We start from the raw sequence: 26480 nt of genomic DNA on the forward strand, positions 1-26480 counted from the left end.
TTAATGATTCGGATTTTTAATGATTGAGGTGTTTAAGATTCTTAAAAACTAAGCACATCAAAATCACCAGATGCAGATGGATTTGTAAATGAAATGATTAGAAAAATAGCTGGGGAAATTGCAGAGCCACTTACTTTCATATTTAATTTATCTCTTGCACATGGGTTGTGTCCCTCTGGCTGGAAGAATGCCTTAGTAAAAAGGGTTCCAAATCAGATTTTATAAATTATTGGCCAATTTTAATTGCATCTATTTTTTGTTGAGTGATGGAAAAATTGATTGGGGAGCGAATTCAGAAGTTCTTTGATGATAATAGTCTTAGGAGTCCTGCTGAACATGGTTTTCGAAGACGAAGATCTTGTAACACCCAACTTCTTGAGGTAATTGCTGACTTTCAGGGCTTCAATACCCATACTTCTTTGTAAATGTGCTATGTATAACCTAGGACCAAGAACAGATTCATTCATAGGTGATTATCTAAAGGAGCATACTCAACAGGTAGTTGTTGGGGAGGTGATATCGTCTCTAATTGAAGTAATAATTGGGGTGCCCCAGGGTAGTTGCCTGAGACCTGTTTTATTCTGTTTATTTGTGAATGATTTACCCTCTTCTATCCATCACTCATGTCTAAAGTTGTTTGCCGACGACATGAAAGTCTACTTACCCATAAAAAATCTAACAGGGGTACACCTTATGCAAGAGTACCTGTATTCCCTTACTCAGTGGTGTGAGTCCAATGCCATGTTTATAAATCCGTCTAAGTGTATTGTTTTACATTATGGTTGTAGGATACCTCCTAATTACACGTATTCATTTGTCTGGTACAAATGTCCCTTCTGAAGAAATGGTGCAAGTCCTTGGTATCCATTTTGATACCCAACTTAAATTTGATCAGCATATTTCAGCAATCGTGAGAAATGCAAACTACCATCTATCGTCTTTGAAGAAAAGTTTCAGAAAATTCAGTCATTGAAATTTCCTTTTGCTTTACAAGTCTCTTGTTTGCCCACCTCTTGAGTATAATACTTCTGTCTGGTTTCCATTAAATGTAATGGATGAACTTCGCGTAGAAAAGGTACAAATGATCCCTTACCTTCAGCATCTTGCCTACAAAGAGCAACTCTCTAGGCTTGATATTTCTTCATTAAATTTCAGACGGCGTCGTAGTGACCTTATCAACGTGGTCTGTATTAGTAAAGGTATGGATGACCTAGATTTTGATTCATTTTTCAAATACAGTCACTATCACACAACCAGCCAACACCATTACAAACTGTACCCTTCAAAATCAAATAAGAAAATAGGACAATGTTCATTTTCTAGTAGGGTCGTTTCACCTTGTAATAGTCTACCTGTTGAAGTCTTGGAAGCTGGGTATGTGCAGATATATAAACGTTCTTTAGTGGAGACACCTCTCTATTTGGGAGTTTTTGATGTTTAGTTGTAAGTTGACATAAGATTTGGACATAAGTTTTTTTTTTAACATATCTTCTAATATTCATAAGTGTTGCTAGTGTTGCTAATTAGATTATTTCTTGTTTTGTGTCTATAGCAACAAGCATTATTGCTTACCGTTATATATATTAATAAATAAATAAAAAATGGTTTTTATTCCTGAATCTGTTTAAATGTAGTTGTTTTTTACTAGGCAGCATTTCTAAACCAGTTTTTTGCTTTTAACTTGCTAAGGGGACTGGGAGGGGTGGTGTTCAATATAGGAATAGTACATTTCTGGTTAAAGTTTTTGGACATGGAGATTTCAGTTGTACTCTGCTTACAGTTATCAGCATTTTCACTCTAGAAATGTCACTAAGTCTCATTCTTGGATCCATATTGCACTTCACAATGAATTTCTTTTTCTTTGGGTAGGTTTTTTCAGAACGTTGTTTTTCAGGACAAATTAATTCAAAGCCTCAAAACATAAACGTTAGATTTCAAATGAGTTCTTGAACAATCTATATCTATATATATAAAAATAAGTTGTCTGTGTGTGGATCTGTGGATGGATCAGGTGATGTCATGTTTGTTCGCATATGACGTCTGAATTATTTCACACTAATACAAAAGAAGAAAAAAACTAAAAAAGGGAAAAACTACAAAAAAAACTAAAAAGAAAAAAAAACTAAAAAAGCTAAAAAACTAAAAAAAGGTAAAAATCTAATAACTAAAAAAAAACTGAAAAAAATAAAAAAAGGCAAAAACTACAAAAAAAATAAAAACTAATAAAAAAACTAAAAAAGCTAAAAAACTAAAAAAACTAAAAAAAACTAAAAAAAGGTAAAAAACTAAAAAAAACTAAAAACTAAAAAAGAAAAAAACTAAAAAAAAGGAAAAAACTGAAAAATAAAAGAGAAAAAGAAAACTAAAAAAATATGAATAAATATATATAAAAATAAGTTGTTTGTGGGTTATGTCTGTCTGTCTGTCTGTCGAGTGACGTCGTGTTTGTCCGCATATGACGTCTGAATTATTTCACACTAATACAAAAGAAGAAAAAAAACTAAAAAAGGTAAAAACTACAAAAAAAACTAAAAAGAAAAAAAACTAAAAAAGCTAAAAAACTAAAAAAAACTAAAAAAAGGTAAAAAACTAAAAACTAAAAAAAACTGAAAAAACTAAAAAAAGGCAAAAACTAAAAAAAAACTAAAAACTAATAAAAAAACTAAAAAAGCTAAAAAACTAAAAAAACTAAAAAAACTAAAAAAAGGTAAAAAACAAAAAAAAACTAAAAACTAAAAAAGAAAAAACTAAAAAAACTGAAAAATAAGAGAAAAAGAAAACTAAAAAAATATTAATAAATATAAAAAATATAAATATAAATATAATATAAATTAGCAATCAACAAAGCACCGAGACACAAATGACGACCGGGACACAGGGAGTATAAATGACGACCAGGACATAAGTAAAAAAAAAACTAAAAAAACTAAAAAAATGGTAAAAACTACAAAAAAACTAAAAACTAATAAAAAAACTAAAAAATCTAAAAATCTAAATAAACTAAAAAAGAAAAAAAAAGAAAAAAGGAAAAAAATAAAGGAGAAAAACAAAACTAAAAAACGAATGTATATACAGACCGGGACACCGGGATACAAATGACGACCGGGACACAACTACAATGGGGACGCCGGGGGGGCACAGGGGGATATAAATGACGACCGGGACACAAGGAATATAAATGACGCCCGGGACACTCAAAGAGAAATCACAGACTGGAACACCGGGACACAAATGACGACCGGGACACAGGGAATATAAATGACGACCGGGACACAGGGACATAACTACAAAGGGGACGCCGGGGTGCACAGGGGGATATATAAATGACGATGGCGACTCAGGGAATGGTCGATTAGCAATCACCATCAACAAAGCTCAAGGGCAATCATTAGAATCATGAGGTATAGATCTGAATACGGATTGTTTTCCCATGGACCATTATATGTTGCATGTTCAAGAGTCGGTAAACCTGACAATCTATTTATATGCACAGACAATGGGACAGCAAAGAATGTTGTATATTCGCAAGTTTTACGTAGTTAAAAACATATATATATATATATATATATATATATATATATATATATATATATATATATATATATATATATATATATATATATATATATATATATATATATATATATCTATATTCACAGGTGGGACATAGGGACACAACTACAATGGCGCGTAACTAATATGGCGCGTAACGACTTACGCGCGCGGGGGGGCTTGGGGGGGCGCGAAGCGCCCCCACCAACTAGGTGTTGGGGTGGCGCGAAGCGCCACCCCAACAGCTAGTTCTCTATAATGTTCAAGCGCACTGCTAATGCTACATAAATAAAAGAAGTCATTACTATTTCAAGTTCTTTTTAAATTCCCCGAAAAATGTTTGGTGATAAACTTTTCCTGTTAAGGTAAACCTAAATAATAGTTGTTAGTCTGGGATTGTTTTCAAATGAATTTCTTTCTCTTTGGGTTGTTTTTTTTTCTGATTTTTTTTTCACTTACTAAGGGGACTGGGAGGGGAGTATTAAGAGTGAATGGAAATCTCTACTTCAGGGTTTTCTACCACAGAGATTATAATGATGTTCTTTTTACAGTTCTAAGCTGTTTTACTCCCAAAACACCTTCAAATTGTTCGTTTTTTGTTGCCATATGGTACTTTACAATATCAGTATGACTTAAAACAAAGTGTTTAGAAATAGGAATTAGCCTTCAGATGAACCTGTAAATGGCTCTCCATAATGTCCTGGTGGGGACTTAAAAACTCTAGTCTAGGTATTCATTTTGCTTCTTTGGATTTTTTTTTCATGGCATTTCATGTGTTATAGATGCTCTTGTTCTTTTTAAAAAATGTTCGATTATTGCTTCTAGGTTTTACGGGCATCGGCACGATTTCAACCTATAAGATGTGCCTCAACTTTACCAAACACAGCAGAAATCAATGAGTCAAAACCAGCTTATGGTCTTTGCTTTGGTAATTATTCTGTATATTATTTAGTCTTGCTTCATCCCCTTTCCCTGCACATTATAGAGGTTTGAACCAGTCTGGACTTCTAAAAGACACAGCTATAGCACCAGTTCTTGTTCCCTGCTTAGTATGGTTGAGATCTGACAATATCTTATGAAAGAGTAACTTGAAAAAACTTTTCAAAAAAGACAAAGTAAAATAAAGAGCCATTTTAAACTGGAAATCAGCAGAAATAGGTTCTTAGATAATTCAAACTCAAAACGACAAGAAATTGCTATTAAAGAATGAATGAAACACAAAATGAACAGAAATTATCATTGCAAACAAACAGCATAAATGAATAAATAAATCTTAAAACAAGTAAAACTTAAATTGAATATCCAAATCAAAATAAAAACAAAAATCACTATAAACAAGAGTTTGACAACTATCCTCTTCACCCTCCCCAACTTTAAAGTTTTAAGCCTTCTGCATCAGCTGCACTTTATTGAAAACTGTATGTGTCTTGAATAGTCCTTGGAAAGAACTAATAAAGTGAAACTGAATATTTGACATGTAATGATAATAATTACCGGAAGCTCAGCAACTCAAGATTTATTTCACTGTAATTTTCATTTTTATGTTCGAACCTAAAACTACAAAATAAAATATGTTTAATATAATTTGTCAAACCCCAGAGGATTTTTATTTGACCTTCGGCCTATTTTGAACAATATGGCATCTCAAAATTTGGATCTGATTCATTTGGGGGAAAAAAGGTGTGGGTGGGGAGATAGTTGCCCCTAATCACTTTTGAATCTTAAAAAGAGCACTAAAACCTCTGATTTCGATTTGGATGTTTACCCTCTGAAGTTTGTGCGACCACTCCTTCCACAAGAAGTGCCTCTGGAAAAAGAATGAACATTGAAGCTTTATGGCTCTTTACTATAGGCGGCATTGCCTCTGATATCTTGCCAAGAAAGATAAAAGCTACTGTTTTTAACCCCCCCCTCCTTATAGGTAAGATTGGTCCCTGACTCGAAAGAACAAAAATTGAAAGTCAAATGTTACTTCTAACTAAACTGAGTTCCGGTTTAACAAACACTTCACATTAGTTATTGCCCTGATGACATGCAATTAGGGACACCCTCATTGTTGTCCCCACAAAATTTGGACCAGAATCTAGTCTCTGAAAGCCATTCTGGAACTAGGATTATAGTTCTTGTTTCTAAACGCGTTTTTTCTAGATCTGATTTGAACTACTACTAACAACTCACTGCAGAAGCAAGCCGCCTGACGCCAACACAGCTACACGCGCTGCTCTTTTCCAATCTGTATAAAGCTTTAAATAAAGCTCTTTAAACCCTTCCAAGAAGTTCCAATTTCTCTCAAATCGTTAGTTATAACTTCTTCCCACCCAATCCTAGTACGACCTGGTTTGTGTTTGGCCCTAGAGTGTTAGCCGAAAAGGAAGATCGTTGGCAATATGTCATTCTTCAGCTGCTGGATGTTTTTTTTTTTCGTCTGCTGAACGTTTCCTTGCCATCTCAACCTTTCTCTCATTATAATCCTGGAAAGGGTGATAGAACCGCGTTTTTTGCGCAGCCTACTGTTTGAAATACCGTCGACGGGACCTAATACAATCGTTGAAGTTTAATTGAGAGTACTAGCCCATTCTGGTATAGTATTCTCTTAGGTAGGTCTGGTAGGTATTAGGGACCCTCTGCCCTAATGGGAGTTAGAAAGAGTGCTGAACCCCCCAGTTAAAACAAATAGGCCATTTATTCCTGCTATCAACCTGGTTTCCCTTGGGATCTAATCCCTCCCTTTTCTTTCTCCAGAGCCAGATTGAGTTCTGGTATGTCAAATATCATAGCTCTTCTTGGTCAAGTTGTGCTTTTGTCCCCAATGCTTTAAGAAATATTGCTCAAGAATAAATGCAATTGATGTGGGAGGAAAAGTTGTTTATTTTTACCATTTTTCAAGGACCTATATGTCATTAATGTTAATTTATTTTAAACATTAGAAATTTTTTTCAAGTTTTTTAAAGGTAATTTATAAGTACAAAAATGCAGTTACCTAAAAGATATATTTGTTGCACTTATAAATGTTTTCTGTAAAATACTATAAAACTAATGCAGAAAGAGCTGCGGTTAAGGAGGGACAACCTCCCTCATATATGGAACAATTTATCTTTGTTTTAGGTTTTCATTCTGCTCTTTACCTATGTTTGAAAAAAAAAACTGTTTTTCTTGTTTGATTATTTTTACTTTCACATGTTTGGGCCTAAATCTTCTAACTCTAAGTGGGATTTAGATAAAAAATAGAAAGAGAGGAGGGGGGGGCAATTTTCCATTTAAACTGCATTAATTCTGAAGAATGTTTTGAAACTAATTCTATAATATAGATTTTGCATGTTGGCAGGTCCCATTTAGCTGTAGCATCATTTAAATGTGACATGAAATATGACATTCACGTGCTGTCCTTTACAAAACGGGGATGGAAGGAAAGAACTAAGTAAACCCCTGTCAAACAGCCGTAAAACATTAACAAACTAAATAAAGATCAACGTTGTCAATGGAAACCAAAACTTGAAGAACGAAATTTGGATAATAAATATGCATCAACAGAATCTATTAGTGATGTTAAGCCTAAATATGTAAGACTTATTAATTTTAAAGTTTTTTATTAAAACCTATTACTACTACTACCATCAACAACTCACTGTAGCTCCAAGCCACCTGAGGCCAACACGGCTGTGCACGCTCCTCCTTCATCTCAGTCTATTTTAGGCTTCAGGAGGTATGAGTCAATTTCAGTTTACACGTTTCTAAAGCCAGTAGATCAAAAAAAGAGTTGCACATACCAACAGGCTATAATTTTAGTGCTATATTCTGAAAGCCAGTCAATAAATAGAACAATTGCAATTACTAACTGGTTTTGTTTGTTGGAGTTCGAGAGGCAATAGGGTAGCTTGGAGTTACGGGGTACTCTTGTCTCTGGACGCAGTGTCTATTATGACTCGTTTTACATTATGTACCATACATATATATATATATATATATATATATATATATATACCGTGTGGAACGCTTATGTTGTTCAGGAGGGGGACGCAAAAACGGACGTTGCCCTGGGATCTAAAATTTACCCATGCCTCTGCCGAGAGCATCCTTCGAAATTAAAATTTTCCCCATTGTAATTATCATTGATTTTAGGCAACACATGAGGGTATGTTGCTGATAAGGGATTTGAGACACAAGGGAAAACGTATTGGCATCCTATTTTGAGAAGATGCCATTTTTAAGTTTTTTTTTGCGGTTTTGTGAATATAATCTTAATATTTACATATTTTGAGTGTATTCAATTGTAACTCTTGGCTTATCTTCGCACAACAGAATTTGTTGAGAGGAGAATAATTAGAGATACTTTAGCCTATTTATCTACTTTTTATGACTTGTTTTTAACTTATGAAATGTAATTATTACGCTCATTGTTAAAGCAATACTCCCAGTCTATTCTATCTAAATTATTTTAGATCTTAGCCCTGAACAAAGGGAATTCCAAGAGTTGGCTCGCAAGTTTGCTAGAGAAGAAATCGCGCCCGTAGCTGCTCATCATGACAGAACTGGAGAGTACCCATGGGAAGTCATCAAGAAAGCTCACGCTCTGGGTCTCATGAATGGTCACATCCCGCAAGAGTTTGGTAAGATAAAATTACTTAAGGATCTTTTTAAGATTCTATTGGGATCTCTGTCGTGAATTAGTTGTACGCTTCTCTTCATTTGTTTTCGATTATGCTAAGGATTTCTCCCGTTAGTCATATCATTTTTGTAAAACAAATATAAGAAACTGCTGAGATCAGAAATTTTGATTAATTTTTTTGGAATCAAAGAGTTGAACACACTAGATTTCTTTCTAGATCTTCTTTTTTTTTTACTAGCTATGTTTTGCCATGCTTGTTGTGTGACGGGTATAATAGGTATAACATAACATTTTATCGGATCTTTAGAAGCTATGGAGGGAGAAATGGGATTAACCAGCAAAGCTAAGGTTTACTCTTACCTTGCAGTTCATATCTTTATGGGTTAAATTCCTATACTGAAAGAAAAACAAACAACATTGAAGTTCCTCTTTTGCTTGCTATAGGGCAAGCTCAAAGCTGCATCTCGCTGTAAAATTTGGAATAAATATGAACAAATTAAACATTATCTGAAAAAATACTAGGATAAAGTATAGGTTATTCGGATTATTTCAACAATTAGATAAGGAAAGGAAAAATTATCAAATTATATTCAGTTGTCATTGCAAACGAAATTATCCAGTTTTCATATCTGAAAATATGGTTACACTTAAAACTGTATCAGGTTTAATGCAATCATTTTTATTGAATGTACTTTTACCAATATATTGGAAGAAGATAATTTTCTGAGTTTACAGTTTTTAAGTATTCCAGCCATTTTAATCTTGCAGAAAGAATTCAAGACTTGCAAAATAAGTCAAAACTGAAACGTGAAAAACAAGAAGAACAATGGGGAGTTCTTTTCGTAAGACAGTGGAATTCTAATTTAAATGCATGTTTCGGCCCTATATCCAAGGGCCGTCCTCAGCAAAACAAAAATATATAGAAGAATATATAGTTTCCTCTTTAGAGTCCTCTTTCCACAAATATTGTACATCTGTTTCTAACCCAGACGAACCTAGGGCTTGTCAATAACAGCCAAAAAAGTTAAGGTCTCCTGCCAATGTAACCCTAGAAAATTTGCAGAACCTAGAAATTTTATCTAATCTCCGTCAAGACCTGTCCATTATAATAACTAAAGCAGATAAAAGTAACTTTGTTATTGTCATGGATACGATAGATTATGGTGACAAAATTTATTTACATCTAAATAACAAAACTACTCATAAAACGATAACCCACAATCATACTGATCAGTTTACTAAAAAAATCATAAATGAATTAAAGAATCTAAAACAGAATGGTAAAATCACCCCACAATTATACAGTAGGTTTTCCCCCTTGGCAGTGTTTGTCCAAAATTTTACAGTCTACCGAAATTACATAAATAAGACATTCCATTAAGGCCTATCGTAGCTTGTACGAAAGCCTCGCTTCAAATATTGGAAAATCGCTTTGTACAGCCTTCAAACCTTTGCTTTATTCTCAAAAATCATACATCAGTAATTCGGTAGATTTAGTCGAAAAACTCAAAAACGTAAGTATCTCAGAAAACACAATAGTAAGTATTATTGACATTATTTCTATGTGTACAAACATTGATGTAGCAGTATCTGAGCAATTATTGAAAAATAAAATAGGAAAAAATTATCATTTGATAGAAGTTTCAACAACAGGGATAGTTTGCGAGGTGTTAATGACCTTGGTTAAACTCTGTAACAAGTATTCAGTGTATTTCCAGTTTTGTAATTCTTTAAGTAAATAAAGGGTCTGCCGATGAGAGCACTCTGGGCTACTAGCAAATATTTATGTGGAACATCTTGAAAATCGGGCGTTAAATTCATATTTCTTGAAACATATCTTTTGGGGACGATACACGGATGACGTGACATCACTTTAGAATTATGGGGAAATGAACTTAAGGGTTTTTTCATCACCCTAATACATATGATAGAAATTTACAGTTTACCTTAGAAATTTACATTGCAAATAAAATGTCATTCCAAGATGTGTAAATTATTCATAGCATAGATAAACTCAATTTTACTTTTTACAGAAAACCAACACAAAACAATAGATATCTTTATTTTAAATTAAACAACCCCTCACAAGTCAAAAGAGATGTCGTAATCTCTTCCATCGATTGTGCCCTAAACATTTGTTTCGAGTCCCACATCATAGCAGAACTAAGCTTTATCAATTCTTTAACATTATTTATTTAACATTAAAATCCATAAACAAAAATTACTTCAAGACAATCTCCCCCATAAGGCTACATGGCCGGGAAAGAACAGGGGAGAAAAAAATACCAACAACAAAAAAAATATAAACAAAAACCAAAAAACAAAATTGAATCGCCCACCTTAATAATCTCCAAAAAATGACAAGCTAGGCAGGGGGTAGCACATGATTTCACCAACTCAATTAAATATCCAACTCAATCCAGAGACATCAACTCCGAGGGAAACCGGAATAAAAAATAAAGAGACAAAAAAACAAAAAAAGACAAACAAAAAACAACAAACAAACAAAATTATTTACTATCTAGAAAATCTCTAACATAATTTTTGAACATACCAAACGAGTGGCAGTTTCGTACGAACTCTGGGAGCGTGTTCCAGATCCTGTTGCAAGCTGTCAGAGGGTTGAAGTCAGACCTCACTGACGGTGTGTGAAGAACCAGTAAATTGTTGGAAGTGCGGAGATGATAAGTCGATTGATCAGAAACAAAAGATATATTATTACATAGGACAGCAGGAAGATGGCCGTGCAACTGTAAAAAAACGAAAGAAGAACAAGAAAGAAAATAGAGAGATTTCAAATCAAGCAAGGGTTTAAGTGAAAAACGGTTAGTTTCCTGAATAAGAGTCCTTGCTTTATCATAAAGTTTTGAAAGTGGCTTCAGAGACGAGGGAAAAGTTGACATCCAAATAACAGAACAATATGAAACATAAGACTGAACTAGGCTGCAGAACAAGAGTCTAAGAATTGACCCTGGAAATATATATTTGAGCTTTCTAAGGATTCCGAGACTCCTGGAGACTTTCATTTTAATCAGGTCAATATGATGTTTGAACGAAAGATTTTCGTCAAGCATGATGCCTAGGAATCGAACTTAACGATCCTTAGGTCTACTTAGAGAACCTCTTGATACATTTATTTCATTTAAATCAGGGCAAGCCTTTGAGACTCTGGAGAAAATGAGAAAACATGACTTTTCGACATTTAAGGCAAGATAATTTACATCAAACCACTGGATAACTCTTTCAAAAATGGCTATCATCCTTGAACGAAGATCAGACTCAGTTGTACCAGTTGTGCAAAGAGTGCTGTCATCAGCAAAAGCAATAAGTGTATCCGGTAAGGACAAACTCTTGTCACAGCTAGTGACGGATACTGGTTGACAAAGACGACAGCAAATGGTAGGTTTTAAATTTTTAACCGCATTAATAAAGTCATTGACGTAGATTAAAAAGAGTATCGGCCCAATGACAGATCCTTGTGGAACACCAGACTCTATTCCAGAAGGATTAGGAAAGTCCGGATGAACCGAGATGACTCGACCAGATAAATATGATAGAAACCATGAATAAGCATTCCCTCTTATACCAATATGGGACATTTTCAGAAGAAGAATCTTGTGTGTTAATGAGTCAAACGCTTTTCGAACATCAAGAAAAAGAGCAGCAGGTATCAAACCAGAGTCAAGAGCTGAATTTAAATAGTTCAAGAGAGTTGCACATGCATGCTCAGTTGAATGTTTCGCCCTAAAACCAAACTGAAAATCATGAAAAAAGTGTTTAGAATTAAGAAAATCAAGAAGTCGAGAAAGCATAGCTTTTTCAAAAATTTTACTAAACACTAATAAAAGAGATATGGGACGATAATTTGCAGGATCATTCCTTGATCCACCTTTAAAAAGGATGATAACACGAGCACTCTTTAGAGCACTTGGGAAGACATCATTTTCAAAAGAAAGATTGACAAGTCTCGTGAGTGCACACACAATGACAGGAAGAATGAACTTGACAACCTTAGTCGGAATACGGTCTGGGCCAGAGGATGAAGAACCCCTCAAACAATTGACAATTCTGGCTATTTCAGCTTCAGAGACAGGTTCCAATGCCATTGATTTAGGACAAGGTGGTCCTAGATAAGACCTAAAATCAGGTAGAGAAGAAGAAGGACTTACATCAGAGACACACTTTTTGGAAACGGGTAAGCCGTACGATTTTAATCATGTGTACGATTCACGTATCAAATCACGGGTACGATTTTACTTATTACTAATATAATTTACCGTAGACTGAAAGACACTCCTGTAAAATCAATAGTAGTTTACCAGGTGAGAATCCCGATAATCTCTCAGATATAATCTACCTCCCATACATCCCATAAATCACTGAATTTTTAAAAAGTTTGCACATAAAATAATCTGTATGTAGTATTTACCAATAATTCCAAAATCATGAATTTCCTAAACTCTGGTTAATATAAAACCCCAGTTACTCGCCAAAGAGGGTTATATCAAATACGACTTCACTGTGGCAAATACTATGTAGGTAGAACTCACCAGAATTTAGAGAAACGCCTACAACAGCATAAAGATGATATCACCAAAGCTCTAAATTCCAATATTGATAATCTTTCTTTTGATTTTGCTTTAAGCAGCCATGTATTTGAAAATCCCAGCCGCAAAATACTTTTTGAAGAATCAACTCTTATTAGCAATGACCTAGGCATAAAGCAGGTTGTTCGAGAAGCAATTGAAATAAGACTTAAGATTAATAACAACATTTCTTTAAATAGGGACTTCGGCGATTATTCACTAAATGCTCTATACACAAATTTAATTAAAAACGATCTTACAAAATATATTAGAGAGCTAGTAGACATAAACACAGAACCAGTTACAAAAAAAACCCTCGAGGTTAGCTGCCAAAAAGGCAAGATTAGCAATGAAAGTATGTTCTTGATTATTTGTTTCAATGAATTGCATTGTTTCGTCTCACTTTATTTATCAGTCTCGGTTGAACTTCGCTGAAGTAAGGATGCTAGGACTGTTTTAAAATTTTCATTTTAGTTTTAATGATCGTGTGTTATTGCAAGTCTCATTTTCTTTCCTATATTTTTGTTTTACTGAGGACGGCCTTTGGACATAGGGCCGAAATATTCCTTCAAATTGGAATTTCACTGCCTTGCGAAAAGAATTCCCTATTGTTCTTCATGTTTTGATGTTTATGATGAAAAGGCAGTGTGGTCTCCGACGCTATTTAAGTCAAAACTTAAAACGAACAGAGATCAAAATTAAACTGAATAATAACATCAAACAGATATTTAACAAGGAGTAATATGGATAAGTAAATGAATCTCAAAATGAAATAAAAATTAAAATGAAGCTAGATTTTAAAAGGAGCAGGAATTACCAGAAATAAAAGCAGGGCTACCACCCCTAACCCTTCTAAAAAACAGGGTGTCATTGGAACTTTATTCTGCTCGTTATATGTTTTAAAAGTATGCTTTACTTTTCTTTGTAAAACTTCTTTTTTGGAAAGTAAGTTTTTTTTTTTAATAATTCTATCCATCTTTTTATTGACTTAGTCTCATGATTGGTCAAATGTAGGAGTATTTACTGTTTTAATCCTTTTATTTGGTTAGTTAAGACTTAAGACTGGGAGTCAGGAATAAGTACAGTTTGTACTGTTAATAAATTCAAATTACAACAGCTTGAGCTTATGCTATGGTTGCACCGATGAAGGATGCTATAGCTTTCATTTGTTGCAGCAAGGATTGTCTAAGTTGTTATAGAAAAGTTAGTCTAAAGAATGTTTCGAGAACAAGCATCATTTCTTGACCAGAAACTCGATGTACCATGTCGGATGATATAGACTATAGGAGAAACAGAACTACGTTCGAAAAAGGAAAAGTTTGTTGGCCCTTTTAAGTCCTATTACTCTAGCACATTTTTTTTCGGTAGATTTTTCTTTCACCAGGAACTTTCCATTGTAAGTTTCAAACTGGTCATAGACAATAAGTTCTTTGGCCCATTTCTGGGGCCGCTAAAATCCTTTCAGAAAAAAATGTAATCACCTTGTACGATTTACGATCCTTGAAAGTTTCAAGTCAATCAGAAAACAAACTTTTTAGCCCTTATTCTCGTGGTTGTTTTGTTTGGAGGGGGGTCTATGTCTCCTGAATAGACTTTTTTTTTTCATTAAGGTCCACTAGGAATAATTGCAATCTGTTCAGAAAAAGAGTTTGTTGACCCTTTTGAGGGCCCCATTTTCAGGTACAAAATCGTTTTATGTTGTTTTATTCAGGTTTTTTTTAGCTCTAATCATCAAAAAAAATTATGTTCTCCTTAGTTCAGGCAACGACCCTTAAAATTTTCAACCCAATTGGAAAAACGGCCCTTGTTTCGGCTGCAATCTTGTGGTGCCGTGCCTTCAAACTAAAATGTTTTTGAACATTTGGGTTTCCTTTGCCCGGGATTTGTAGTTTTTTGTTTAAGCCCGTGTAGAAGAAAGTTTATTGTCCCATTTAAGGCCCCATTTTCAGGTAAACCAATATTTTTTTCTTTTTTTGGGAATTGGAGTCCCCTCGATGTACCAAGATATACATGTCAATTCAATCAAGTGACTGATGGCTGTTGCCCAAACCTATATTGTTTTGTACTCATAAATGTTCCCTCAACTCTGGAACTTCTGGGAGAATGTTTTTAGTTGTTCGGGAAAAAAGTTGAATGACTATTAAGTATTTTTACTCTCTCTTTTACCTGGGTACTCAGGTAATTAGAAGAAAAATTTGGTCCCTTTTTCCCTCTTTTTGGAGGGACCGTGCCCTCAAAATAATGTTTTTGACATTTGGTTTCTATTAATCCAGGCATTTACGAGTGTATGTTTAAAATTAAATAATAGAAAAAACATTTTTTTTTCAACTGAAAGTTAGGAGCAACACTAAAACTTAAAACGAACAGAAGTTACTACTTATATGAAGGGTGTGGCCCTTTCGTCAATACCTCCCTCTTTACGCAAAACCTAAAATTTTGTCCCAATTCTTTAAGTATGACTCCCCCTCAGGTATGATCCCCCTCATATGAGGGCGATCCTCCTCGTATACGTAGTAATTTCTGTTCGTTTCAAGTTATAATGTTGCTCCTTACTTTCAGTTGAAAAAACTTGTTTTTATTTAATTTTTATCGTTTTTTAAATAATGCTAAGAAACCTGGCCCTTCCCCCCCCCCCCAGAAAATCTCCATGGAAGGATCCCTCAACCTAACCCCCCACCGCCAGAAAAATCCCCCCTGGAAACGTATATATACTTCCCAATAACCAACTATATGTAAACAATGGGCAAAGTTCATAACTTGCAGCCCTTCCCCTGGGGACTGTGGGGGCTAAGTCATCCTCAAAGACATAGTTATATATATGTTTCGACTATGCTAAACAAAATGGCTATCTCGAAATTCTGATTAGGTGACTTTGGGGAAAAATGATCGTCGGAGGGGGCTAGCTGCCCTCCAATATTTTCAGTCACTAAAAAAGGCAACTGGAACTTTTGATTTCCGATTCAATGAGCCCTCTCCGATCTTCTATGATCACTGGTTTGATATGATCACCCCTATGAAAAAAAAACATATAAACGCGCACCTTGACCTTTCTTGTGGCAAAAAATGCAAAATTCTTCCTTTGTACATAGGAGCTTCAAACAGCTACAGTACGGTTCTCTGGTATGCTGAATTTAATGGAGTGATTTTCATTATGATCAATTGATATTTTGGGGGTGTTTCCCCTCTTTTTTAAAAAAATGGGCTAAATTTCTCAGGCTCGTAACTTTTGAGGGGTACTATTAAATTTGATGAGTTTTACATATTTTGAAACAGCACCAAAATTCGGCTCTTTTTGTGTGTCTACTGTTACCCAAACTCTCTTTCTTAGAGTTTTGGTTACTACTGAGCCGCATTGCTCCTTACTTGCAGTTCGTTACCACGGGTTTTTTGACTGATTAGGAAAAATAAGCTTCTTGGCTTATTTCAGGCTGTAAAAAGAGCACTTTTTAAAACAAAAGTATAAGATAGTAATATATCGTTTCTCTTTAGAAGCTGCCTTTCCTCGGTAGTCTAAAAGGTCGACTCTCTGACGAAATATTTAGTCCGAGTAACCCAAACATTAGTTTTTGTGAGTTTTAAGTCAGTCCTAAGTTTTCTAGACCTTTTCTGCGCCCCAGGCTGAAAAAACGTCATTTTTCTGGCCCCAGTTTCGAGGGAACCAAATTTTTTTTTTAATTTTTTATTCTGCCTTTAAGGCGCCATAGCTCAGAAAACATAGGCTTTAAGACAGTTAGAAAAAATTGGATGTTATTGAGGGAACATGCCTCTAAACTAGCATTGGTTTTGTACATTGGGGTCCTTTGCCCAGGGACCCACGGTCTTAAGTTTCAAGCCGTTCAAAGAAAGTTCTGTCGGTCTTTCTTGCGTTTTCTTTTGGGAGAACTAGTTTTTTTCGTTTCACATTTGGGTCCCCTTACGAGGATTTCCCCTTCCGCATTGGATCCCAAGCAATTATGGCTTCAATTGTCAAGCTGATTAGGATCAGACCTTTTTGGCCCTTTCCTGGCCCTGTCACACCTTCCCCCATTCCCCGATTAAATATATTATCGTTTTGGCTTAGAGAACAACTCCTGAAAATTTCGAGCCAATCAAAAACCCATGGTAAAAACACCCCCCTCTTTTTCCACTTTAGAACATATTTTTGACAAATCAGCAACGTGCATTAGTCTCAGTCCTTGTCTCTAGTGCGGTGGGAGTCATCTCTTCCCCGGAGGCATGTTTTTTTATACTTATTTCAATTATTCTGAACAAAATGAATAACTCGGAATTTTAATAGAAAAGGGCTTGGGAGTGGGATTTATTGTTCTCCAATCGCTATCGACTCCTAAAATAAAACAGTAGAATTTTCAGGGTTAATTGAATGAATACCTTCTCAAGTTTATATGACCATCCCTGCCATGCAAAGTGGTCTTAGAAAAAAAGAGTTGATTAATATTTAGTTGGAGGCACAAGGCTAAATAATAGTGAAGCAGCTCTGAAACTTAAATATCCAAATATCAATTCCGTTGCTTATTTATACAGGATAAAAAAAAACTATGCTTGTTACAGACACACAAAATAGCTCCAGAAGGTATATCTTGAATATGTTTACAACTTGAAGGTATATCTTATAAGGACTAAGGTTAGTTTTACGCTCTGTTTTACGCTCATGAAAAATCCATGTCTTAGTCCTATTCTGATGAAGTTAATTTTTTCTCGTAGATTTACTTTGATTTTGTTTTTAGGAGGATTAGGTCTGAGCGTATTAGATGGATGTTTGATTGGCGAGGAACTTGCATGGGGCTGTACCGGCATTGCAACTGCCTTGGAAGCTAACGGACTTGGAGTAACTATTTCTCGTTTTTCATATATATAATATTACAAACTTATTTCAGCATATGGTTTTGATATGGGGGTATGGGTATGGTTATCCCCGAAAGAAGCAACTAATTCCTGTTCTTACTCTCTTTTATTCAATCAAAATCTATTTAATTTTTTTTTTGTCTTTTTGTAACCATTGGATTTTTAGTAATTACGAGAAATATGTAGATTAAATTTTATTTGGTACATATTTGTACCAAATTATATTTGTTCCAAAATACATATTTGTACCAACATTACTATCGCAATGTTGTTCTAATTTTCCTTTCTTTTTTTTCTTTTTTTTTGCTATCAGAATTGTCTAACTCTTATTATTCTTTTTTTTCCAAATACCGAGAATTGTTTTGGTATTTAGATTTTTTTTATTCTTTAGGCACAGTTATTTTCTTTGTTCCAATGGAATAAATCACTAGGACTCAAGTTCAAGTTCTATTTATTTTCATTAAATAATGATAACAAAAACAGTATCCCAAAGGGCTCAACTCAATGATTGAGTTGAAAATAAATCAACAAGATTTATAGTATGAAAAGATAAAATCAATATCTGTATTTTCTCCCAAATTGTTTACCTCTAGTATATAGCTTTCATATGTCTGCTAGACCTGTAAATAGTTTCTGGCCTATCAATTTATTGTGGAAAATATTTATTTTCCATTCTACTATTACTATAAGAACATATAAAGTTTTGAAAAGAAGGATTAAAGGAAATAGAAAGTTACATCTCAATTGTACTTGAATTCTTATTAAACGGGAACACTCTTAGGGTAAAGCGTTTTACGAAGCGAAATTATGCTATAAAGAGGTAAAAAAAAATTCAAGACAGTGAAGATAAATTTTTTTTTTTTAAATAATAGTTCCCAATGTTGAATGAAATCGAATAAAAAAAAAAGTCCGAATATTTGGGCTTCGCGTCCAGAAGCCTTTATTAACAGAAAGAAAAAAAGATTATCAGATTATGTTGTGATATGGGATTCTAAGAAAATTAAGTAGTCGTTTATTTGGAAATCTCACTTATAATTTTAAATTTATAAGTAAAAACATGTTTTTTTAAGAATTTGTTTTTTTTATTTTATACAGATTTGTATCCTTAACCTTTACGCTATTTTTGGTACAAAAGTTCAATAAACTTTGAACATGACGTACAAAATGGGATTTGATTGATACCATGCAGCGATTGGAAATTTCATAGAAAAATTTTAAAAATATGCAAACTTTTTATAGCAGTTACTGAAACGATGAGAGTGGCTTCTGTATTGCCAGAATGTAAATTGAAGAGAATGAAAATAAAATAGCGATCCCAAAAGAAGGTTATCTGTTTGCCTGTACCACAGTATGGTTGCAGCTTAGCATGGGATATATCGATAACATTTTCAAATTAATCTTTTTATTAGATAGTGAAAACAATGAAAAAAAAACACTGGATGTTTTGATCATACATAGTGGCCGTCATCATGCAGATGACCATGTCTGCTGATGATGGTCACTGTGTATGTGATCGAAGTATCCAGTGTTTTTTTTTTTTATTATTATTTTCACTGTATGATAAAAAGATTAATCCCTATTTGAATAGTTATCTCTAAGTGATCGAGTGGAAGTGTAGTCTTCAAAAATACCTGCACGAGATGCATCATCCATGCTTCACGTAGTTTTGTTTGTATATCCAATAGTCTACTGATTTACATCCTCAAGTGCAATATTTGATGTAAAAGGTGGCATTAGTATTTTTATATATGATATAAAAACACCGCTAGTAAATTTTGCTCAAGGGACAACCCCAATGAATAGCTGCGATGAGAATAAATTAATGCGTTTTAGATATGTTAACGATTAGTAGTAATTTCATTAAAATGAAAATGAACTCTCTGAAAAAGATCCAGTGGCAGAAGGGAGAAATTCATGGATATCTAGGTTTCAAAGTGAAGTTTTTACTGTCGTCCTTTTCTCAAAAAGTAGGGTGGGGTAAATGTGGCCATTCTGGCCCATTCATTTTGGCGCCCATGGTTTGATAGTGTTTAAGTGCATTAAGGTTTTTTTCATCAGCCACTTTCATGATTATATGCTTTTTTTTAGAACCGGTTATGGAGTTACTTGAAAAGTAATCTATGAAAACTACCAGCAAGTATGTAAATATTTTGTGCCCCCTTTCCCCCGAGGGATTGTGACTATTGACGCCCTTAGTTTGTTTGGTTTATATTTTTAACAATAATCTCGAGTGAACTCAGTCCCAAATCGTAACATCTATGTCATTTAACTGACAGAAACCGTTTAATCATTTAAAATATTTCTAAGGTCTTTTTTTAGCCTATTATAATTAGTTATATGCTAGTTTTACGAAGTAAAACGCTATTGCCCTGTTTACTCATGGATACTTACTTGACATGTTATACTAGTGCTGTGCGAAGGTTGTTTTTGGTACTGGATATTTTTACTTATGGTCCTTATCTTTATTATAGCGTTCTTATTCTTATTATGCTCCTGGCTATCTGTATTGATTTTACTTTCTATTTTAGCAAATGCCTGTTTTAATAGCAGGAAATACAGAACAAAAGAAGAAATATCTTGGAAGAATGATTGATGAACCACTAATGTGTGTAAGTGATTGAAGTCTTTATTACATTATTTCTGAAACACCTATAAGGTTCTAATATTTTATTTTACTTCTTAATTTTAGCTTTTGAATTTGAATCAAAGCATAGATAGTTACGGTAAAAAGACAAAAGTCCTGTGGTGGCGCAGTGGATTTGACCTTAGCTAGGTAATACGGCGAATCACGCTGCAGGAATGCTCTGCAGGGCCGACGCAGGGACCTTAGTAGTCAAGAAGCGTCGTAACTTTTTTGTTGTATCTTTTCTTTTATGCCATAATGGGCCATTTTGATCATTAGATCCACACTGTAGACTGAACAACCTATCCGCTTGGATTTTGTTTGAATGGATTTGAGGTCACCTCTTGTCTTTGAGGGCCTTGTGACCAGATTTCCAGTCGGATCAGTTCTCTTTCTTCAATTTCCAGTAACTCCGGACTGCTGTAAATTAAACGACAACATTATGTACACTTTTATAGATGCGGCACTACACATCTCCGATTTTTATCAATCTTGCACATAAATTCCAATATAAGTTCAATTATTGATAATAAATGATCGCTGTTCCATCTAGCATGATTTATCTGCATTGATAAACCACTCAATGCAAAAAAAAAACTGCTGATTCCTCTCTAATTTTATATGATGGACAATCAGAATTTTCATCATAAAAACTTCTCATGTAACTTCCTGTGGCACAATGGTTTTCCTGACTTTATACGAAAAGCAGCTCTTTGTCGATTCAGGATTTGTCAGCTAAGTGTTTTGGAAATGATTCACCGATGAGAAACCTTGTTTAAATATTGCGGCGAGAATTTTTTTTTGATCAGACCGTTGATTTAGGTTCCCACTGGCTAACTTGGCTGAATGAGCTAAAAAGAAAAAAGATCCTAAGAAATACTCATTGACGAACATTGCAGTGAGACATATTCCACGGAATATAGCATATTTACCTGATGAATCCTATGCTTAAATAAGACAAAGATAGTAAACCACACCAAGCTGTGGCATAAATTTTATTAATTGTATATGTGCTGAATATTTAAATTAAATTGTTTTTAGCAGGGGGGGGGGCAAGTAGACTCAGGACATCCAAAACTTGTCCTTACATTGTTGGTTTTAGCCGTACCTGCATTCAGCTGCTCCTGCTCGCCCCTTATTCAGGGGGAAAGGATATATCCCATTATATGGGAAATGTAATGCCATCATATTCTACCAACCATAGACATTACAAAGAATTTCTCCGTGCTAGTCCCTTTCGAAACGTACCTGTGATTTTCTGGGGAAAGGATATTTGCCAGAACGGCAATTATGAACGCATATTTTAAGAAAAAATTGAAAAAACAGCACAGATAAATATATTAAGTTCTTGTTAGGAAGGAGGGGGACCTATGTCTCCGGATGTCCCCCTTTGTGTGGTTTTGGGAACTTTCCCATTTTTTATGTATGTGTAGATTTATTACCCGTCATAAATGTAAAATAAAGATGAAGGAATCTAAAACACTGATGAAGGAATCAATGAAAAAAAAAGAAACAAGTACAATCAATCACAAAAGGAGATACAATTAGTAGAGTGCAGTTTTGAAGGTGCTTTGACCTGTAACCTGCTTTTGGTACCTCTTATTTGTTTTCGCAACGCGATCACAAGATCAGCATCTCCATATAATGAAGACGAGGAGATTATGTTTGTCCAGAGGGTCGGCTGAAGCAAATATTTCGCATACCTATAAAAAAAGTTAATATCCTTGGACGAGTGTGTGTGCGCAAAACTTATGTGTGCGTTTGCTCATTGTTTATATTTGTAATTGTCGTTAGATTCTTTACAAAAATCCTCTTCATATTATTTTTGCTAAATATTAAATTTCATTCTTCATTTTAATGTGGTGTTAATGTAAATTTTTGGGGTATGCACAACATTGTTCATTCAGCTATTGTATAAGATACTTATTTCTTATAGGCATATTGCGTAACTGAGCCAGGTGCTGGATCAGATGTTGCTGGAATTAAAACTCGCGCAGAAAAGAAAGGAGATCATTATGTTTTAAATGGGCAGAAAATGTGGATTACCAATGGTGGGATGGCCAACTGGTTAGTATCTGTTTTTTTTTTGTTTTTTTTTGTTTTTGTTTTTTTTGTCGAGATAATGTGACATGGCTTAAAACTCTATGAACTATTCAATAGCTGAGAAAAAATGTGCTGTACCAGTAAAGCTTTGAATGATTAGAAAAATATGTTAAAAAAATTCGCGTATTGTTTCATCACGATTACTGTATCTGCGTCATTTTATTCAAAGTTTTTTTTCAAAAGTTGTCTGAAAGTTTTTGCATATATTGTCTCTTTTCCTGGATATACAGGATGCGACATAAATAACGGTATTTTAAAGTCTGCAGGTGCATTGCTAATGCTACTATATTTAATTTTTGTTGCGTAAATTTCAATAAATTAATGATGACTTACTTCTTCACTCGAATTTGTCTCTTTTTTTCTTTATACTTTTATTATTTGTGCAAAAAAAAATTACTAGACCTTACTGTAGTTCCGCCGTACTTTCAGGGTATCAAGAAGAAGCCGTCAATCTTTCCTCTGATATCCCAAGCACTCCGGTGGTGCCCTGTCATTGCGGCTGATAGGGGATGTGGTGATTTCGCATATCATCGGGGTTGGTGTAATTGTAGGTATTTCTGCGTGTACCTCTGCGACTGGATCCTTGTGGCTAGTATGGCTATAAAAAATAACTAGGCATCGTGATAAATATAATTAACTAGGCATGTCAATAAATTATAGTTAACTATAAAAAGTATAACAGTGTGGTACAATCTTTAAAAAAAGATTGTCAAATAATAATGCTAATAAAAATTTACATTAAAACAAGATGGAAGAACCAATGAGCTGAGGCAATGCTTGTTTTGGGTCAGAAATTAGAAAAAAAAAGTGGAAAATAAATGGAAGCCTGATTTGTTCAAAAATACGGATATACACGGGTTACGGTTATCAAAACACGGCATAATTATTAATAATCACATAAAATACCAACAGAAGATAAACGCCAAAATTATTATAATTTTGTTTTAAGGTTATGTAAAAAAGATATGCTATTAGTAAAGAAATGTACTTCTACTGACTTATAAAGTCCTCCGCACGTATTGTATCTGATTTTAAAGTACCAAGGACGATGATAGTGAAATCTAAGAAAAATTTAATGCTGTCATAAAACTTCTTATTTTTAAAACAGCCAGAAGCTAAACTTATACATTCGTCGTTTTCAGGTTTGAACAGATCTCTGATGGATCCAGGGGACAAAAAAAAAAAATTTTTTGTGGTTCTTCAAACATTTACGAACATTACTATTATTATTGCGGCAATTGCTGCTCACGATTCTTATTGTTCATTCCCTTTCTCGTGTCCATTCCAAGTAATTGACCCCCCTCCAAAAAAAAGGGTTTTTAATATGAAAAAGTAAAATAAAATTAGAAGTAGAGCTTGCATGAGTTTGAGTTTCTCCTTCCTTTTGGTCTTCAAGAAATAGGCTCATACGCCCAAATAAAAGATGTAATTCCATAACAAAAATCCATAAAAATTTCGGCATTTAGCTGAATAATGCGCCTGTACTAAAGCTGTTTTTGTTTTTTTTTTCAATTGTGTTTGCTTCTCCTAAAATGTCTTTTCAAATAGTATCATTCAGGGGCGGATCCAGGATTTTTTTAGTGGGGGGCGCAAAATATTTTACTTCGATAAACTTGTGAACAAATGAATACCAGCAATTTAAAGGGAACCTCAACAATTAAGCGCCGTAGGCAGGTTGTGGTAATGGTCGCAAATTCAATCTAAAATCTGCTGAGAGTTAAAGTTCTAATAAATCTGTTGAAATTAAATCGATGTTGAAAATATCGATACAAAAAATAGTAGGTTATAGAAACCTCCCTGCCATGAAAAAATGAAAAGATGTGCCTCGCTTTGGCATAACAGAAATGTTTACCAGATTGTCAAGTTTTGACCAAGGAAAAAAAAATCTGAAAGTTTGATTACTAGAAGATGAAACCAAAGAGAGGAAGAACTGCCTCCAGGTATACAGAAAACATTTCATTGAAAAACAAGGGTCATAGCCGTCTACGAAAAATAAGCGATATTATCCTATTAGTCATGTCTGGTCAGAGAAATACTACCAGTCTAAATGGGTTTCAGTACTTCAGACATATGTGTGCTAATAAATCGGTTATTTGGATAATAAGCGTTATAATTATAGGGTTTGTTAGAAAAGTCTTTGCGATTTGTTTATGTCTTGAAAAGTGTATTCATTTATATGGGAATTTACAACTCACAAATGACAAAATGTATGACAAAACTAAATAGTTACCAGATAGTTATAAGTAATTGATGTTAATTTTGTCTCAATAATATCTTCCGTGTTTAATCATTCGAAGGTGTCGAACTAAAATGCCTCTGTACGTAGGCCTAAGAAATTATTGGGGACGGAACTTGAAATGAATCAGCTGTCTAGCAGACAATTTGTGTAGGCCTTTGTTTGAAACATGCTTTCGATGGTAGTTAAAGGAAAATCAAATTTTACTTCAACATCAGTTACTTCCTGTTGAATTATCTGCATTAGTGCGAATATGAATATGGATAATTCTTCTCTTTAGAAATTAAGTTTGTTTCATTTGTATCTTTCTTTGATTAATTTGGAGCTATTTAACACAGGCATAGATTTTATAATTTCCGTATTGGTTTTGTTTGTGCAGTATAAATTAATTAAAGTGGAATTTTCATTTGAACTGCCATGACCCTAAAGCTTTTAGAGCATAAAAATTATCATCATTATTATTCTTATGTCTAAAATTGGACGTGGTTGATCAATTTATATTAGCAGGAGGTTGACTTATGGTGGGTAAAAATATGTTATTGGATACTTTGTTCGTTCGGAATTTATTGCTACTGTCTTAAGAGCATGCCGGATAAATTGTCTTTAATCTGTTTACGGTCTTTTTTTTTCTTTTTTTTTCTCAGTGGTTGTCAGCGTTTTTTAGTTTTTCCCAAATACATTGTTTACTCCTTTTACCCCCTTGAAGCTTGCACAAAAATTCTCTTTTCTGGAACCCAGGGTCTGTAATGTCATCTGGGATTAAATTACTAGAGGAAAAAATGTTTAAAGCGTGTAATAAATTAAGTGAGCCGCTTTTTATCTTATAATAAAGCGGACAAAGATAATCAACACTGTATTTTTAATATTAAATTTGCAGGTACTTTGTGCTAGCCCGAACAAATCCTGATCCAAAGGCGCCTGCTAACCAAGCTTTCACTGGATTTATTGTTGAAAGAGACACCCCAGGCCTTACTCCTGGGAGAAAGGTAGGCTCTTCTGGTTAATAAGCATTTTTGTATCCATATTTGTATTCAAATTGTAAGCCGAGTTGCGACTTAGGTCATGATTCTCCAAAGTTAATGAATTAAGGCCTGAACTCCTGTGGCTGATAAAGCTTTGTGGTTTGGTTATATGGTCTATATTTTTTTTTTTAAATATCAATTTAACTATTCAAGGAACCTGCAGTAGAAGCCCCTTGTCTAGAATCTAGGAACAAAGATTTAGGTCTATTACCTTTAACAAGCCCCTATCTATTTTAAACAAATTTTATTGTAATGCTAAACATTAATTAAATCTAATTAAATTAGGTAAGGTTCTTCTGGTTGATAAGCACTTTTGTATCCAAATTTGTAATCAAATTGTAAGCCGAGTCGCGACGTTGGTCACAATTCTCCAAAGTTAATGAATCAATGTCAGAACTCATGTGGCTGATGAAGCTTTGGAGTTTACTTAGATGGTCTATATTTTTTCAAAATATCAATGCAAGCATATAAACAACCTCCAGTAGAGGCCCCTTATCTAGAATCTAGGAACAAAGATTGTGGCTTATCACCTTTAACAATCCCCTATTGAATTCAAAAAACTTTATTGTGATAATAAGCATTAGTTAATCTAATTAAGTCAGGTTCTAATAAACACTGATTTAAGCCCATTACCTCTAATTGCGGTATCACATGCATACCATCAGCTTCTATATCACCCTTGCAATTTAACCGATTCAATGTTTAAAAAATCGTAATAATCTCAGATAATTTATGTATATGGCCTTGCTGGTCGATTTGCCTAAGGTGCTGTACTTCAATAGTTGCCTCGACTTTTTGAAGAACAATCAATCATTGACATTCTATTAAGCAAGGTGTGCGTCTTCCTCTTGTATTGCTCTTCATGGGGATAGCTTTTACAAGCAAATCCTGCATCATTCCCTTGGAATTT

General features: G+C 34.2%; 1 protein-coding gene across 1 annotated transcript in view; it reads left to right on the plus strand.

Moving 5' to 3' along the window:
* Positions 1 to 26480, plus strand: part of LOC136039832 (medium-chain specific acyl-CoA dehydrogenase, mitochondrial-like) — a 63007-nt gene that overhangs the window by 11397 nt on the left and 25130 nt on the right. The window contains exons 2-7 of the mRNA XM_065723745.1: positions 4378 to 4480; positions 7992 to 8159; positions 17469 to 17569; positions 20115 to 20195; positions 22146 to 22276; positions 25426 to 25534. Of these exons, the coding sequence (XP_065579817.1) occupies positions 4378 to 4480; positions 7992 to 8159; positions 17469 to 17569; positions 20115 to 20195; positions 22146 to 22276; positions 25426 to 25534 (693 nt within the window). The remainder of the gene's footprint in view (positions 1 to 4377; positions 4481 to 7991; positions 8160 to 17468; positions 17570 to 20114; positions 20196 to 22145; positions 22277 to 25425; positions 25535 to 26480) is intronic.

Source organism: Artemia franciscana, chromosome 20, assembly GCF_032884065.1.
Source record: "Artemia franciscana chromosome 20, ASM3288406v1, whole genome shotgun sequence".
NCBI lineage: Eukaryota > Metazoa > Arthropoda > Branchiopoda > Anostraca > Artemiidae > Artemia > Artemia franciscana.